The sequence below is a fragment of the Globicephala melas genome, chromosome 13 (genome assembly GCF_963455315.2).
Source record: "Globicephala melas chromosome 13, mGloMel1.2, whole genome shotgun sequence".
NCBI classification, from domain to species: domain Eukaryota; kingdom Metazoa; phylum Chordata; class Mammalia; order Artiodactyla; family Delphinidae; genus Globicephala; species Globicephala melas.
In genome coordinates, this window is record NC_083326.1 from 14238239 (window position 1) to 14254854 (window position 16616).

Here is a 16616-nt window from a genome sequence, read left to right on the forward strand (position 1 = left end):
TTCCCTGTTCATCAGGAATACAATACCAGATCTCTATGATTTTGACTATACTAATTCAAAGTATTGAATGAGGGAAAAGGAAGCTAATTCTAGCCGACCTTTCTTAGTATAGGGAAGGTGTAAAGGATACCTTGAGGGTCTGGAACCTGGGAAACAGGAGTGAGACTGGGTTTTTGTTGTTGTTTGGTTTTGTCTGTATGTTGTGTGAATGAGAGTCTAAGATGGATATACTTTCAGGGTTGATGAAGATAACAAACCTTTCCTTTTCCTTTTCAGGAACATCTAGTCTTCACAGTGTGTTTATCATATCAGTACTCAGGATTGGAAGATACTGTAGAGGAAAAGCAGGAAGTGAATGTCGGAAAACCTCTCATTGCTAAACTAGACATTCACCGAGGCTCCGGACGGAAGACTTGCTTCCAAACTTGTGTTATGTGTAACAGCCCTTACCAGAGCTCAACAGCTGTGTCCGTGGGAGCTGGCCATTATCGTTCATCTCAAGACTCATTCTGTGGTGTTTACCATTCACATCTTAGTAACTCAAGTAATGCGATGCCGTCAGATAGTTGTCGTTGCAGCCGGACTGCAGATGCATTTATTTCAAGTCATCATACCCACCATTATTCATGTCAGTTTGGCAGAAGCAATGTGCCAGTAGAGACAACTGATGAAATACCATTCGGTTTCTCTGATGGGCTCAGAATTTCTGAAAAGTGACCTTTTTGTTTTTGAAAGTTATCATAATTAATAGATGTCTCATCCAACAGTACTTAACATAAAGTGAGATATTGGGGAAAAGCAAATATATATACATGTGGAAAGAAAAAATTAGTAACAGCTGTTTCATGGCAAACTCAGGACTTTGAGATGCTGGAATTATATTAACTACGGACTTCCTCTTTTAAGATTCTGTGAATTGGTTGATTTGTTCTGTAAGTATGAAGTACGGATGTGTATATGTTTATGTGTATATAACAAAAGTGTTTTCATTTTGACCACTCTGAAGTAAGAACAGTGGGAATGGCATTACTGTAGAATAAGTTGTTGTATTTTTAGAGCCAGAAAATGTACCTTGGTGGTCATCAGGCTTAACCTAATTTTATCAGTGGGAGAAACAGATTGAGGCATCTTGTTTAAGTTAGAGCTGAGACCTCCAGGCTTCTATTCCAGTGTTTATTCCACTACACATTGCCTTCCTGACAGGTTCTGAGACAGGTAGTATTTTGGTAGATAGATTTAAAGATATATAAATATGGATATCTGTATATAATCTAGAAATGTATGGACTTTAGTTTGTGATTATAGGACTTTGCTGCAAATGCCAGTTAAGAGGTTTGTGTGTAAATCTTATGTATAACAGGCTGAAATTTCTTAAGGTCATGAAAGCACATGAGAAGTGACAAGATGTTTGTCTATGTTAAAGCCCTAGACAGCAGAATAATTTTGCTGCTGGATGACCTTGGTAGCTGTTTACCTGAATCTTACAAATATTGGACATGTCTTCCTTAATAAGGTGTATTTTCTCATTTTATTGGCCTTAGGAGAGAGCCACCTTTGGTTCTACCTAAAAGCAAGTTTAAAAAGCAGCTGGCAATAAAAAGGTTGAATTAGTAATTTTAAAACATCCCACAAAGAAAATCCCAGGCCCAGATGTCTTCACTGCTGTATTCTACCAGACATTTTTTAAAGAAGTAGCACCAATCCTTTGCAAACTTTTTCCAAAAATAGGAGAACACTTCCCAACTCAATTTTTTGAGGCCAGTATTACCCTAATACAAAACCAAAGACATTGCAAGAAAACTACAGAGCAATATCTATTATGACTATAGACACAAAAAATCATCAACAAAATACTAGCAAAATATAAAAAGGGTCATACACCATGACCAAGTGAAATTTATCCCAGGAATGCAAGGTTGGTTTAACATCCAAAATCAAACATAATGTGTAAATTATCTTGTTATTCACAATAGTTATATTCTATAATGTCACTATGAATACTGAATTAGCGAATACAGAGCCATTCCTCCTAGGGGAAATGTGTGTGTTTTACAAGTATACGTATCTCAAATAGACTGTAACCTTAAATCCTAAAAACAACTTATCCTGGTAGAGTCTATTTATTTTATAAGAGACAAAATGAGGTTCAGAAGTATTAAGTGACTTGCCTGAGGCCACCCAACTAATGGGCCAGACTTGGGATTCAGACACATCCAACTGGCCCCAGAGCCAGAGCTTCTTGCACTATACTGCCTTTCCCCATGCCTTCTCCATCCTCTGGTCATCTCTGCAGGAGAGCTGAAACAAGAAGGCAAAGCATTGCCTTGTTTGACCTCAGCTGAGACCATGCACCTCAAGGAACTCAGTTTTTTTCACCTGTCTGCACATGTCCATGAATGGTCATAAAAGTGCTGCCAGTATTGACATTAGGGTTATAAACAAATTTTAAATAAGTAAATTGGCAAATTTACAAACAGAATCATGAATGAGGATCATGTTCCTAAAGATCAAAATTACCACACTGTCTTGACTTAATGTATACAGAAAAAGCTTTGATAAAATTCAGCACCCTTTCATAATAAAAATACTCAAGAAGCTAGAAATAAAAGGGGAACGTCCTCAGGATGATAAAGGGCATCTACCAAAAATACACACCTACTTAAACATCATACTTAATGGCGACAGACTGAATACTGACTGCTTTCCCCCAAGATCAGAAATAAGACAAGGATTTTCATTCTCACCACTTCTATTCAACACTGTACTTGAGGCACTAGCCAGGGCAATTAGGCAAGAAAAAGAAAGGGCAACCATATTGGAAAAGAAGTAAGACTATATGTATTCAGAGATGACATGATCTTGTTGTATATAGAAAATTATAAGGAATTAATTTCAAAACTAATGAGTTCGACAGGTTGCAGGATAGATACAAAGATCACCATACAAAAATCAGTTTTATTTCTATACTAGCATGGACATTCTAAAATTGAGATTTTTTTTTTACTCCTGTTTATAATAGCATTAGATGAATAAAACAAAACTACAGAACATTATTGAAAGAAAGAAGATGTAAATAAATGGAAAGACATCTTTGTTGGTGGATTGGAAGACTTAACACTGTTTAGATGGCAGTGCTCCCCAAACTGGTCTACAGATTCAATGCAATTCCCATCAAAATTCCAGCTGGCTTTTTGGCAGAAATTGATAAGCTGATAAAATTCACATGGAAATGCAAGAAACCCACAATACCCAAAACAATCTTGAAAGAGAACAAAGTGGGAAGATTCACACTTAACCAATTTTAAAACTTATTACAAAGCTATAGTAATCAAAACAGGATAGACATTACAAAGGAATATAAAATATAACAGTCCAGAAATAAACCCATACATTTTATGATCAATTGATATTTGGTAAGGGTGCCAATACCATTCAATGAGGAAGAGTAGTCTTTTCAACAAATGATCCAAGGACAACTGGATAGCCACATGCTATCCAGTGGCTATCCCTGGATAGCCACTTATGGTACAAGGAAGGCTATCCCTTCCTTATACCATACACAAATTTTAACTCAAAATGGATCATACACCTAAATAAGAGCTAAAACTATAAAACTCTTACAGGAAAACATAGAAGTAAATCTTTGTGACCTTGGGCTAACCAACAGCTTCTTAGATACAGCACCAAAAGTACAAACAAGGGGAAAAAAATAAATTGGACTTAATCAAAATGAACTTTTGTGCTTTAAAGGACACCATCAAGAAAGTAAAAAGACAACCCACAGAGTGAGAAAATTTTTGAAAATCACATCTGATAAGGGGTTTGTATCTGGAATATATAAAGAACTCATAACTCCTAATAATGAGGCTTTTATATGCTAGTGCTTAATTATGGTTTCTGTGGAGCAGTAACCAGTGGACTTTCTGTGATGATGGAAATCTTGTATATCTTCACTCTCCAATATGATAACTTCTAGTCCCATGTGGTCATTGAGGAGTTGCAATATAGCTGGTGTGAGGAACTTTTTTTTAATTTTGGTTTTAATTTAAATAGCTACATATAGCTAGGGGCTTCCATATTCAACTGTGCAGCTGTAGAGAATGGGGCTAGAAGTTAGGTAGGGTAAAGGGACTTTTTGCCTTTCACTTTATATTTTTCTGTACATTTGAATTTTTAAACCAAGCATGTATTTATAATTTTAAAACATTAAAAAAATAAGAATGGTGCAGTTTTTTCATCTTTTCCATCAGCCATGCTTTTATTTTATTTGAATCTCTCACACCAATTGCTTTGTAATATTAGCATAGGATTTTTTTTTTATATACATCAGGGGAATTTAGGAAAGGTAACCTATCCATACCAATGACAAAGTGAGGAAGAGATTAGGATAGTAAAGGCTCACTAAATCCAAAGCTAATACTTGATTCTGGAGAAGGTATTTTCTGGAAAGTAACTTTAAAAATTATAAGTTACATGTTTTCTAATAAAAGAAAAATCAAACCTCAATACATGGGATCATTTGAATGTAAAACATTAAAGTGTTGTTCTTCCAGAGGTGAACAGGTAAATAGAGGTATAGCCTTAGGAAAGAAAGTCTTTAAAGAATACTGAAAAGGGGCATTTAGACCTTTTGTTTTTCCTTGATCTCCAAATCTAACTTGCACGTGAAGCAACAATGAAGTGGTCTCAGTAATCACAATTTTTTTCAACTCGTCAAACTCAAGAAATTCCATTATGTATCCATAGCTCAGATAACTGATATATTGACACATAGATCTGCACCAGTTCAGTGTCAGGATGAGATCTGATTTTTTTTTTTTAAGGCCCAATAAATTTTAAGTTGTTTCCTGTTGTTTAAACGTTCCCCTGGTATTTGTATGCTGTTGCTTTCAACTACCAACTGTTGCCAAAAACTCAGGATTTACACATTACTTGCATGTATTTCAACCTGTTTTTCTAGCTTAACATTGTGAATTTTATCCAGGCCTAACCACAATAAGTTTTCAATACTTGCCCTTGAATTATATGACATATTTCTCATATTGATAAGCTGTTAGTAAAGAAAAATACACCCAGAAGTAATGTTTGTATAAACGTTTTTTTTTTTTCTGTTTGACAGCATTAAAAACATTTCAGCAGACACAAAGTTTGGCTTTACTGAAGTCTGAGTCCATCCAAGTGGTGTGACTTAAAGTGTGTTATTTATCTTGTGTATGCTTTTTCTATTTCTTTATCTGTAAAATAGGGATGATGATATAATATCATAGGGTTTATAACACTTTACAGGGTTGGCAATACTCCAGAAATTCCCGTAAAGCGCCAGCCTTTTTAAAAGGATCATCATTCTCCATCTGGCATTCTCAAAATCGTACCAGTCCCTACACGGGGTGTAGTATCTGTTATTAAGGTACTTCCTACAATGCACTTTTCATAGTATTGGCAGTGCATATTGGCTTCTAAAGTAAGTTGCAATTGAATTTTGTTCACTCCAAATTCACTTTTCAAAAAGTATGGAAATTGAACGTCCCCAGCCGTTAATGTTACATAAAGTACTTTACACACAAAAACAATTTGATTAGCAGTGTTTCTAATTGGTGGGATTATTTGTCTTTGCTTACCTGTATTTTCCAGTTCTTATACAGAGAACTAGTTTTAAAATATATTGTTAAATATTCTGAGCATCAATAAATGTTTTTGAACACATTGCATTTGCATTTTTTCATAAATGCAATCAAGTTTAAAAATGCAAAGGGTCTCATATAGGGGTTTTTTTGTAAATTTATTTATTTAGTTTTCGCTGCATTGGGTCTTCGTTGCTGCACACGGGCTTTCTCTTAATTGTGGCGAGCAGAGGCTACTCCATGTGGTGCGCGCGTGGGCTTCTCATTGCGGTGGCTTCTCTTGTTGCGGAGCAGAGGCTCTAAGTGCTCGGGCTTCAGCAGTTGTGGCACATGGGCTCAGTAGTTGTGGCTCGTGGGTCTAGAGCACAGGCTCAGTAGTTGTGGCACATGGGCTTAGTTGCTGTGCAGCATGTGGAATCTTCCCGGACCAGGGCTCGAACCTGTGTCCCCTGCATTGGCAGGCAGATTCTTAACCACTGCGACACCAGGGAAGTTCTCTCATGTGGTTTTTGATGTCATAATTCATACATAGGTGCTTTTTTAAATTTTAAAATTGAGATGTTCCCAAACTCAAGAGAAAAGTTGCAAAACTAATACAAAGAATTCCCATATTCCCATCACCCTGATTCTCTAAATACTAACATTTTCCCATATCGTATCATTTTGTCTCAAATGTATATGTTTGTATGTATATCTATATACATATATGTATGACATTTTTTCCTGAGCTGTTCGGAAGTAACCCTTTAGCCCCTAAGCAAATACTTAGGTGTGTATTGCCTAAAAACAAGAACATTCTTGGTAACACACTGTCAAGATGACACTTAGGATTCCAGAACCTCCCTCTGCTGTGGCCTGACCGCCAGGAACCGAGGGCTTATCTTGTTTGTCTCCCTTCCCTCAGGGATCACCATCCTGTGCTCCTGGTCCAGTATCTAAAAACTATTGTTTCTTGTATTTTGTCTGCTATTTTGGTTGTTTAAGATGGGACAGTACCTCCGGCCTTATCATTCCATCATGGCTAAGTGAACATTCGCAAGTAATTTTTAAAACTAATCACATATTCAAAAATACTTTCAGATGAGTTTGCATATATTGCAAGAAACTATTACCAAACCAGGGTTCGTGGCTCAAAGCACAGCAAGTCAACCCTGAAACACCAAGGTCTGCAGCAGAGAAAGGGTTTCTTTGCAAGGCAGCCAAGCAAGGAGACGGGAGAACTAATCTCAAATCTGCCTCCTGGAAGGCAAGGGGCTTTTATGGGATAAAACTGAGGGAGAGTGGGGAAAGGTGATCTGAGACAAGAGAAAGGTGAGGTAGTCGTCATTCTGTGCAGGTGCAACTAGGCTTCTTCACAGGAAGAGTGTTGAGAAAATGGTAGCACCAGCACGATCAGAGGGTAGAGTTCTCGGCTCTCTGATATCAAAAGGTCACCAAGAGAACATTCACACACGCCCAGCTGGAGGGTCAGTGGCCCTAACCAGTCTTAAGCGGCTCGAGAGAGTACAGTTCCAGGAGGGCACAGTTACCCAGCCGGCAGTAACAGTTACCTGATTAGATTCAGAGACAGCTTCTTCAACAGGAGAAGCAAAGTTCCCTGGACAGTGAGATCCATGAGGGGAGGACAGGGTTAGTCTTACTCATCGTGGTGCAAGGCACATAGTAGGTGCTCAAAAATAGGTCAAAGGAGTGGACATCCAACCAGTCTGTTGTTGGTCCCGTGTCCCTTTGCCGACAGAGGCAGGGAGGGTTTGTCCATCCCTTCAGAGTCTGGTTCTCGTCTAATTCTATCGAGACGTTGATCTTCTACCCGCTAACCTGCCCGAGGGTCCTGTGCTTTGGTTAATATGTACTTGCCGCTAAACTAACTCTTCTTCACCGCTAATGACTTGGTGCTGAGTTGGCCTCAATCTTTAAAATCTTCCATTGAAATGGAAGCCACCTTGGTCTCTTTTGAGAAGAAGTGTCTCTTGTTTTATCTATGAGCAAATGAGGTTCCCAATACAAACCCCAAAGAAGACATCAGCATGGTTGTAACATGGGCAACAGGCACTGAAGATGGGGGAACTGGGTTGTGAATTCACAACATGAAACCAAAGGGTTAAGTTTAAACACCTGTACTTTAAAGATGAAGGCAGTCAGAGGCAAGGTGGGAATGGGGAGGGCCAGGTGCAGATTAGAAATTCAGTAACCTCTTTTGATGGAGCCGTCAGAAATCAACTTTCCCCTTGTAGACAGAAAAAGAATGATTCACCAAGAAGCTTCTGGAGGGCTTACCTGGTGGCGCAGTGGTTGAGAGTCCGCCTCCCGATGCAGGGGACATGGGTTCGTGCCCCGGTCCGGGAAGATCCCACATGTCGCGGAGCGGCTGGGCCCGTGAGCCATGGCCGCCGAGCCTGCGCGTCCGGAGCCTGTGCTCCGTCCGCAACGGGAGAGGCCACAACAGTGAGAGGCCCGCGTACCGGGGGGGAAGAAAAAAAAAAAAAAAAAAAGCTTCTGGAAAGCTGAAGTTATTGGGGGAAAGACTTTAAAAACAAAGAAAATGTCTAGGACTCACTGATTTGGAGCTAGAAAGCAAAAATATACTGAGCTGGTATTTGTACTTGTGGCGAAGATTCACACATAGGCCTTCGTGTGCGCGTGAGCAAACGCATTCCCTTTATGCTTTTTCTCTGGCACTGATCATGTCTTCCTCATAAGCCCCCAGTCATGTACCGGTTTGGGGGATGAGTGGAGAACAGCTCTCTCTCACTAAGCTGCCTCTGGTAGGTGGGTGGGGACTGGCTAGGCCCCGTGTCCCAGAAGGGAAGCAGGGAAACAGCTCCCGTCCTCACGGTTTCCCTCGGTTTGTTCTAACCCAACCCCGAGGTTAGGGGAACTCGAGTTGGGATTACGTGCCCCCATGAGCCCCGACTCCGTCAGCCCTTTTGTCCCAGCATCTGAGGGCCGGGTCCCCTCGTCCACACCCTCACACACTCCCGATTTCCGATTGTGCAGGTAAGACTCTGTTCTAAGAAGAAAGGAACTTAGAAAACTCAGTAAAGCCTGACTTTAAAGATTACTGCCCTGCTTAAATGAAAATAAAGCCAAACACCTGTTTTTTATCTGTTTGCTTTCCTACGTACAACTCTAATCACCATCCCCAACTCGTCCCCAAGGCACCCCCTCCCCCCAGTCCTGATATGCTTTGGAAGAAAATTGAGGCAGAAGCGGAGAGACAAGAATTTTTTCTGGTAATTCCCTGTACCCACCGTTGGCAACTAGGGCTTTCTCCTAGGACTTCGGAAATAAATTACTACAAACTGGTTAACTTAAAACAACACATTCTCAGTTCTGGAAACCAAAAGTCTGAAATCAGGGTGTCCCCAGGGCCACACCCCATTTGGGGGCTCTAGGAAATAATCTTTCCTTATCTTTTGACCTCAACTACCAACATCTGCAAAGACCTTAGTTCCTCTCACGTTCTGAAGTTCCAGGTGCATATGAACTTGGGGGATGCTTTTCAATCCACTACAGCAACCCACTTTTCCCCAGGCTTCCCCTCTGGCCCTCCTTCCCCGCAGCCTACTATCAACGGAGGATAAAACTCAGTACAACGGGGAGTCCATCCCTTGCCGCTGCTCCGCTTTTGCTATTGAACCAAATTCCCTCGCCCAAAGCCCAAGCCGCCAGAACGCCCAGACCCCAGTTTGTGGAAGTTTCTCCGCGAGGCAGCCTAGCGAGGAGACCGCGGAACAAGCCTCAGAGCTGCCTCGCCGGAGGCCAGGGGCTCAGGGTATTTATGAGATTGAAGCAGGGCGGTCTGAGGCACGGGGAGGGTGGGGAAAGGTGATTGGAAATAAGAAAAAGGTGAGACACTTGTTCTCTCCACGTTCAAAAATGGAGGCTCTTCGCACGATCTGAGGGTGGAGTTTTCGGCCCTCTGACGTCAAAAGGTCACTGAGCGGACACTCGCGCATGCCCAGTTGGAGGGTGGGTGGTCCTAACCAGTCTCAACCAGCTCAGCTCCAACTAGACACAGCTGCCTCCAAATTCCTGGAAAACATCTTACTGTTTATGCTACGTGCCGTTTGGAGGACATACAAGTTCTTGTAGCAAGCACTAAAGCAAGCTTGATTAGTGAAGGCAGGTTCCAAGTGTAATGGATCTAACTAATGATTACCCTCAGTTTCAAAATTCACACCTTTCTGAGCAAACTATTTCCCTTCCTATTCACTATCCCACCCCAAAACTGACTTTTTAAAAGGCAATTTGCATCTACTATTTTAGTAGAATAAGTGGTTCATCAATATGACTGAATGAAGACATGGGAGCATAAATATTTATGCCAAGGAAGGAAAAAGTCTTTGGAGTGGGACGTGCCACTTTCTGTGTGCTGGGTACAAATGTTTTACACACAGCATCTCATTTAACTCTCAATATCTTTGCAATTTATATGAGGAAACAAATTGTTAGGCTGACCCAAGATCTCTCAATTCACCTGGAGAGCCCAACTGGCAAGTGGCAAGGGCAGGTTGACTCAGACCCAGAACACAGCCCATTGTTTTCTCCACTATGCCGCTGCTTATTACCCAGTAATGAAGAGATACACAATCCTTGTTGAATAATAAATGCGGAATCAACGCAAAAGTGGGCTAACGTTAAATGACATTAAATGTTCACATTTGATGGAGTATTAAATATCGTGTCAAAGATACAAATCTTTGTTTGAATGAAGCTTGCAAGAAACCATCCTACTTGGAAAACAGAAGGAATGGCATCTTGAATCTTATAAACTTGATCTTGGTGTTTTTCTAACACAGCAGAGAAAGAGCCAAGTACGATTTTTGATGACATGTGTGTTAACAGAGTGGCTTAATATTTCACTCTTCTAAGAACGTGAAGAGTAATTTCTAAATATTGACACATTATTCTTAAAAGAGAAGGTAATTTACCATCTCTGTGTGAAAGTCACAGGTCACATTCCAAAACTTTCCTAAGAAGTTGACCTAAATTCAGAAATGTTGCTGTATTATGCTCAACAAAGTCTGACAGGGAAAGGTGTTAAAAAGAATATTTGTTTAAAGTATTTTCGTTAGCTTTAGTTTTACCACATTCGACTTTGTGTAGAATGGTCATTTTTCTATTATGACGATTTAGTGTCTTCCCAAAGACCAATCATTTTTATAATATACATCTTCTACGAACACCCATCCCCTTTGCTGCCACACTTGGGTTCCAACATCACTCTCTGACCTCAGGATCCTCTGTCCTGTGCTCAGCTTGGGTAAGTGGCTTTGTCTCCCTTCCCAACGACCTGCCATAATAGTGGACGTCACATCTGAGTCCATTGCCTTTCAAACTATTCAGAGTAGCTTCTCTCTGGAAGGGTGGGATTGGGGCTCCCCACCTCTGTTTCATCTGGAGCAGCTCTGCTTTTATCTATTTTACATGCTGCCTTTCCAGGTCAGCTTTAGTTTGCATAAAAAGTTTCTCAGCCAAAAACAATGGATCTAGCCTCTGCTCACTAGATCCCACCATTGCTGGGAGATCCTCCCCTCACACACAGCTAGGTGACCCCCCCCCCCATAAGCTAGGTGACCTGAGGCAGACTACAGAGCTGAGAAAGAAGGGGAAGAAAAAAATCCCACTGAGCTGTAAGGGCTTCCAGCCTCCCCGTTAAGGGGAGGAGGTCAGTGGGCAGTCAGTCTGAGCTGCTGATGACAAGTACAGGCCAGAGGAGCAGGTATTGACCGGGACTTTTGGCAAACAGCACAAAACTTGGCCCTGAAATCAACTTTGTCATTCAAGATGTGGCTTCCTGGTAGGTGTTATTAACAAGGCAAGACACCATCTGATAACCTTCCCACTGGAATCAGTTATTGCTAACTAGGTATTAAGTTTTTTAATACCGGATTTTATACTTTGGAGTCACCTGACCTTGCTGTGATCCCAGGAACTATATGGTTTTGGAGCATGCAGTGGCATTCCCACCAGCAGGGCAAAGTGTGCTTGTTGGGGGAGGCCAGGTGGGCGACACGCCAGTGTCAGCACGCCTGTACGCGCCCTCCCTGGAAGCACACCTGTGTAGAAAGGGCAAAGCATTTTGTAAGCATGATAGGAACCAGGGGAGGCGCTGTAAAGAATCCAGTGGTTAAAGACACCAGGCTGAGCTGACCCGAACACCCATCTCATTAGCCAACCTTGCCAATGAGCCTGGATGCTTCAAGAGTCCCTGTCCCAGGGCTTCCCTGGTGGCGCAGTGGTTGAGAGTCCGCCTGCCGATGAAGGGGACACGGGTTTGTGCCCCGGTCCGGGAGGATCCCACGTGCCGCGGAGCGGCTGGGCCCGTGAGCCATGGCCGCTGAGCCTGCTCGTCTGGAGCCTGTGCTCCGCAACGGGAGAGGCCACAACAGTGAGAGTCCCTGTCCCAGCAGTACCTGCGTCTGCTACCAACGCCCCTTTCTGACAGAGGATCTTCTTCAGCAGTAGGAACACCCAGTCAGCTTGAGACTCGCCTTGCTGGTCTGGGAGCCATCCTAGCCACACCCACTGACCTCACACATCTCAGGTCTGACCCATGAAGTGTCAATATCTTGGTGCGACTCTCAGGACTACCTTTTCCCTTATTTTCATGCCCTGGACCCTTGATGGCAGATGTGACCAACATGGGTGACCAAGGCACATGTCGGAGCTGGCCAGCAGAGAGGGCCAGTGGCTGCAGAAACTGTAGTAAGATAGCACTGATTTGTCCATAGACTGAAAAGAATGTCACCAAATAATACAGTGAGGAAGGGGAAGGAGGCTGACCAGTCCCCACTTGTGAGCAACGGGGGAAGGGAGGTCTGTTTCCGGCAGGGCCACAGGGGCAGCTGGCTTCCAAAACGCCTTTTTAAAGGGACACGATTAGGGTCGGCCCACACTGCATGGGAGCTCTCTGACCAGATGCCTTAGGCCTGGGGTCACCAGAGCCCCGCTCCCTAGATCTATCCCCAGAAATGCAATCTGAGTGAGGACAGCAGGGCTGTGAGGGACAGAAGGGACACTGCAGGACCTACTCCTCCAAGCTTCACATCTGGTCCAAAGAGTATGCAAACGTGCCAGAGGTCAATGCTGCTGCCTGAGTCTGCGGAAGCTATGATGCCCGGGGCACTTAAGTGGGAAGACTAGGGTCTCTAGAATCCCCTTTAGGAATTGGTTATACGCCTTGCCCTCGTGGATGACCAGCCGGGAGCCGGAGTAGAAGCGGGAGGACCCCTGCCGCTCCAGCACTGCCTGAGCTCAGCCAGCTTCCTAAGCAAAGGGCCCCCGGGCGCACAGCGCAGGTGCCACCTGCTGTGGAAGAACCAGAAAGGCACCTCCTTGAAGCTCTGCACCCACAGCTTCTGCCTGTGGTACTTGTTCATGACCACGAGCTGCGCGTGGCCCGCCGGGTACACCTGCACACCACCCTGATGCAAGCCGATGAGCGCAGGTGTGCTCTGCTGGCAACCGTGGATCTGGTTGGCTGCCTTCTGCCCTGAAGTATCATCTCCACGCTGGCACAGACGCATCTTGAAAGCCAGGATACCAGGCACCTCGTAGGGGGAAGGCAGTTCCGCAGGAGGACAAATGAGTACTGGTTCCCACATTTTGCATCCTCTGTCACTCTCTGTAACTGACGCTGGTGACATGTCATGCTCCAGGGTTACAGTGTTTAAGCTGGGAAGCCAGAGGCAGTCCCACTTTTCTCTACACTGTAGTACAGAACTTCAGATTTCCTTAGCCACTCAGATTCTTCTAACTGCAGGAATCTTCCTGGTAGAAACGTGATCCTACCAAGAAGAGGCAGCATAAAACTAAGAGGCTGGGGATTAAAAGGGCAGCTCCCCTGGGTCTGAAGCCCAGCTCTGCAGCTCACCTCTTTTTTTTTTTTTTTAGAGATTTTTTTGACGTGGACCATTTTTAAAGTCTTTATTGAATTTGTTACAATATTGCTTCTGTATTTTGTTGTTGTTTTTTTTGTTTTGTTTTTTCTGCGATATGCGGGCCTCTCACTGTTGTGGCCTCTCCTGTTGCGGGGCACAGGCTCCAGACGCACAGGCTCAGCGGCCATGGCTCACGGGCCCAGCCGCTCCGTGGCATGTGGGATCTTCCCGGACCAGTGCACGAACCCATGTCCCCTGCATCGGCAGGCGGACTCTCAACCACTGCGCCACCAGGGAAGCCCTCCTTAACTCTTAAGTGCTCAAATCCCAACTCTTTATACCTGAAACTGTCGTTGTCAAAGTTACCAATGGTTTCTATTTGGTCAAATTCAATGAATAATTTCGTGTTGTCAGCCCTGAAGACGCCCCCTAAGTAGGTCCTCTTCATCCTACCGCCCCCTTGATTATGTTCCTCGCACTTTCTTCAGTTTGTAAATGTAGAATTGTCAACCTACTTTTTGTCTTTTTCTTCTAGACCCTAAGCTTTGAGGGCAGGGACTGTGTGTGCCCGATCCCTGACGCAGTGCCTGGCACACAGAGGGCGCTTAGCGGATGTGTACTGAGTGAAAACGTGAATGAGTACGCAAGACAATTCAAAATCATTCTTTTTAAATAAAGCCGGTGAAAACAGAGTTCCTGAACCAGAGAAACACTCTACTTCAAATACTTCTTCCAAATGGCACAATTTCAAAATACCAAGTTGTAGGTGGAATCTCTGATGTCCACTATCTCTGTTAAGAAATCTGTTGCCAGGACTTCCCCGGTGGTCCAGTGGCTAAGACTCCACGCTCCCAATGCAGGGGGCCCGGGTTTGATCCCTGGTCGGGGAACTAGATCCCACGTACTGCAACTAAGACTTCGCATGCCACAACTAAAGATCCCACATGCCGCAACGAAGATCCCGCATGCCACAACCAAGACCCAACGCAGCCAAATAAATAAATATTTTAAAATATATATATATATATTTTATATATCTAAGGTTGCTGGATAATTTGCTCAGATGAATATTCAAGCAATCAGATAGATAATAGGAGTTGGAGTCAAAGGGACAACTTTGCCAAGATTTTCAACAAATAATAATAACCAACACCATTCCCTGGCAGTCCAATGGTTAAGATTTCGCCTTCCAATACAGGAGGTGCGGGTTCAATCCCTGGTCAGGGAGCTAAGATTCCCACATGCCTCACAGCCAGAAACAAACAAACAAACAAACAAACCGGGGGCTTCCCTGATGGTGCAGTCGTTAAGAATCTGCCTGCCAATACAGTGGGCACCGGTTCGAGCCCTGGTCCGGGAAGATCCCACATGCCACGGAGCAACTAAGCCCGTGTGCCACAGCTACTGAGACTGCGCTCTAGAGCCCGTAAGTAACAGCTACTGAGCCCACGAGCCACAGCTACTGAAGCCCATGTGCCTAGAGCCCTGTGCTCCGCAACAAGAGAAGCCACCGCAATGAGAAGCCCGTGCACCGCAATGAAGAGCAGACCCTGCTCACCGAGACCAGAGAAAGCCCGTGCACAACAACAGAGACACAACGCAGACAAAAATAAATAAATAAATTCATAATAAAAAAAACATAAAACAGAAGCAATATTGTAACAAATTCAATAAAGACTTTAAAGTCCACATCAAAAAAAAATCTTTAAGAAAATAATAATAAGCAACACGTATAAGGTGCCTACTACGTGCTTTACACGGATTCTATCGTTCACGTTAACGACAACCCTGCGAAGCGTACTATCACTATCATCATCCCCATTTTATAGAGGAGGAAATTGAGGCAGAGCGGTAACGCGCCCAACGTCAGCTAGCAAATAGTGCGGCTGGTCTAGGAATCCGGGCTGTCTGGCAGCAGAGACTATGCTGCCTCTTGTTTGAGTGAAAAGAAGATGCCCGCTTCCAGAGGAGGTAATGTTGGTGTGAAACCCGGAAAGGAAGGGCAGGGTCCGGATCGTGATGCGCGCTGTATTTCATGCTGTTTTGTAATCACCCTCTTGGCAACTGGCAGACTTTGAAGGAGGTCAGACAAGGGCATGACAGCATCACCTTAACAACATTCTGGAAATTCAGTCTGGCTGCAGGGTCAGGCGGGAATGGCCTAGGGCAGGCAAGCTTTTCAGAGACTTGCAACAAGGGGGGACTGGGCAGCACATCTAGAATTCTGTTTTGGAAAGGAAATGGGGGAACAGCAATGACAAAGACGAGCGGAGGACAGGGCACACCCTAGAGGAGCAAGCAGGGCGAGGCGCACCCCTCAGGGGGTTAGGAGCCAGAGCCCACCCCCGGAGGGCTGCGGGGAGAGCTGAAGCTCACCTGGCCTGGAGGGGAGAGCGCCCAGTCGTGCTCGCCTGGAGCTGGCTTGCTGGTGGTGATGCACCCTCACAGCGGGCTCGGTGAGAAACTGGGGCCCTGGGGAAATTCGAGGCCCCCGTTTCAGTACTGCAGGTCCGCACGGGCCTCCTGGGCCTGCCTGGCTCTCTGGGCCAGGCCTTGCCTTGTGTTTCCTTTTCTCGAGTCCTGGTGGTCATGAGCTGGGATTTCCAGCAGAGGGCAGTAGAGGCTCATTTGTCCTTGGCTCTGGGTCTGGGCTTTTGTTACAGCCCGGGAGCTTGCACACCCTCCGGGCCTCCCCCTCCGGCACAGAGAAGGCCGGGAGCCTCGGGAAAGGCTGCCTGAGCAGCCAAGCCACGATGAGGCCTTGTAAGTAGCCACTGCCCCCTCCTCTCCTGACCTCTCACCCCATGACCCTGGTGCCGCAAAGCCCAGAGAAACGGTAAGAAGCACTGCTCCTGGGTGGGGCCTCGGACACCGGGCCTCCTCTCAGGGAGGCACCTGCTTTGAGGAACAGTCAACAAGGGCCCCTCTGGGGATGGGTCAGGGCACAGGAGCCACAGGACTTAAGGGTCCCAGCTGCCCTCTGAGTCCTACCCACACAGCGAGAGAAAACGCCAGGATTGCAGAAGCCGCCCCGGAAGCCGCCACCCTGGACTTGAGCCTCACGGAACCGGGTGTCAGATCATGAACGAAGGCCCTCACATCCCTCCCA

At 44.6% G+C, this 16616-nt stretch overlaps 1 protein-coding gene across 1 annotated transcript in view; it reads left to right on the forward strand.

Moving 5' to 3' along the window:
- The window catches only part of MALT1 (MALT1 paracaspase), a 59515-nt gene extending 53824 nt beyond the window's left edge, over window positions 1–5691 (forward strand). The window contains exon 17 of the mRNA XM_030868049.2: window positions 277–5691. Within this exon, the coding sequence (XP_030723909.1) occupies window positions 277–717 (441 nt within the window). The 3' untranslated portion in view covers window positions 718–5691. The remainder of the gene's footprint in view (window positions 1–276) is intronic.
- The last annotated feature ends 10925 nt before the right edge of the window (window positions 5692–16616 follow it).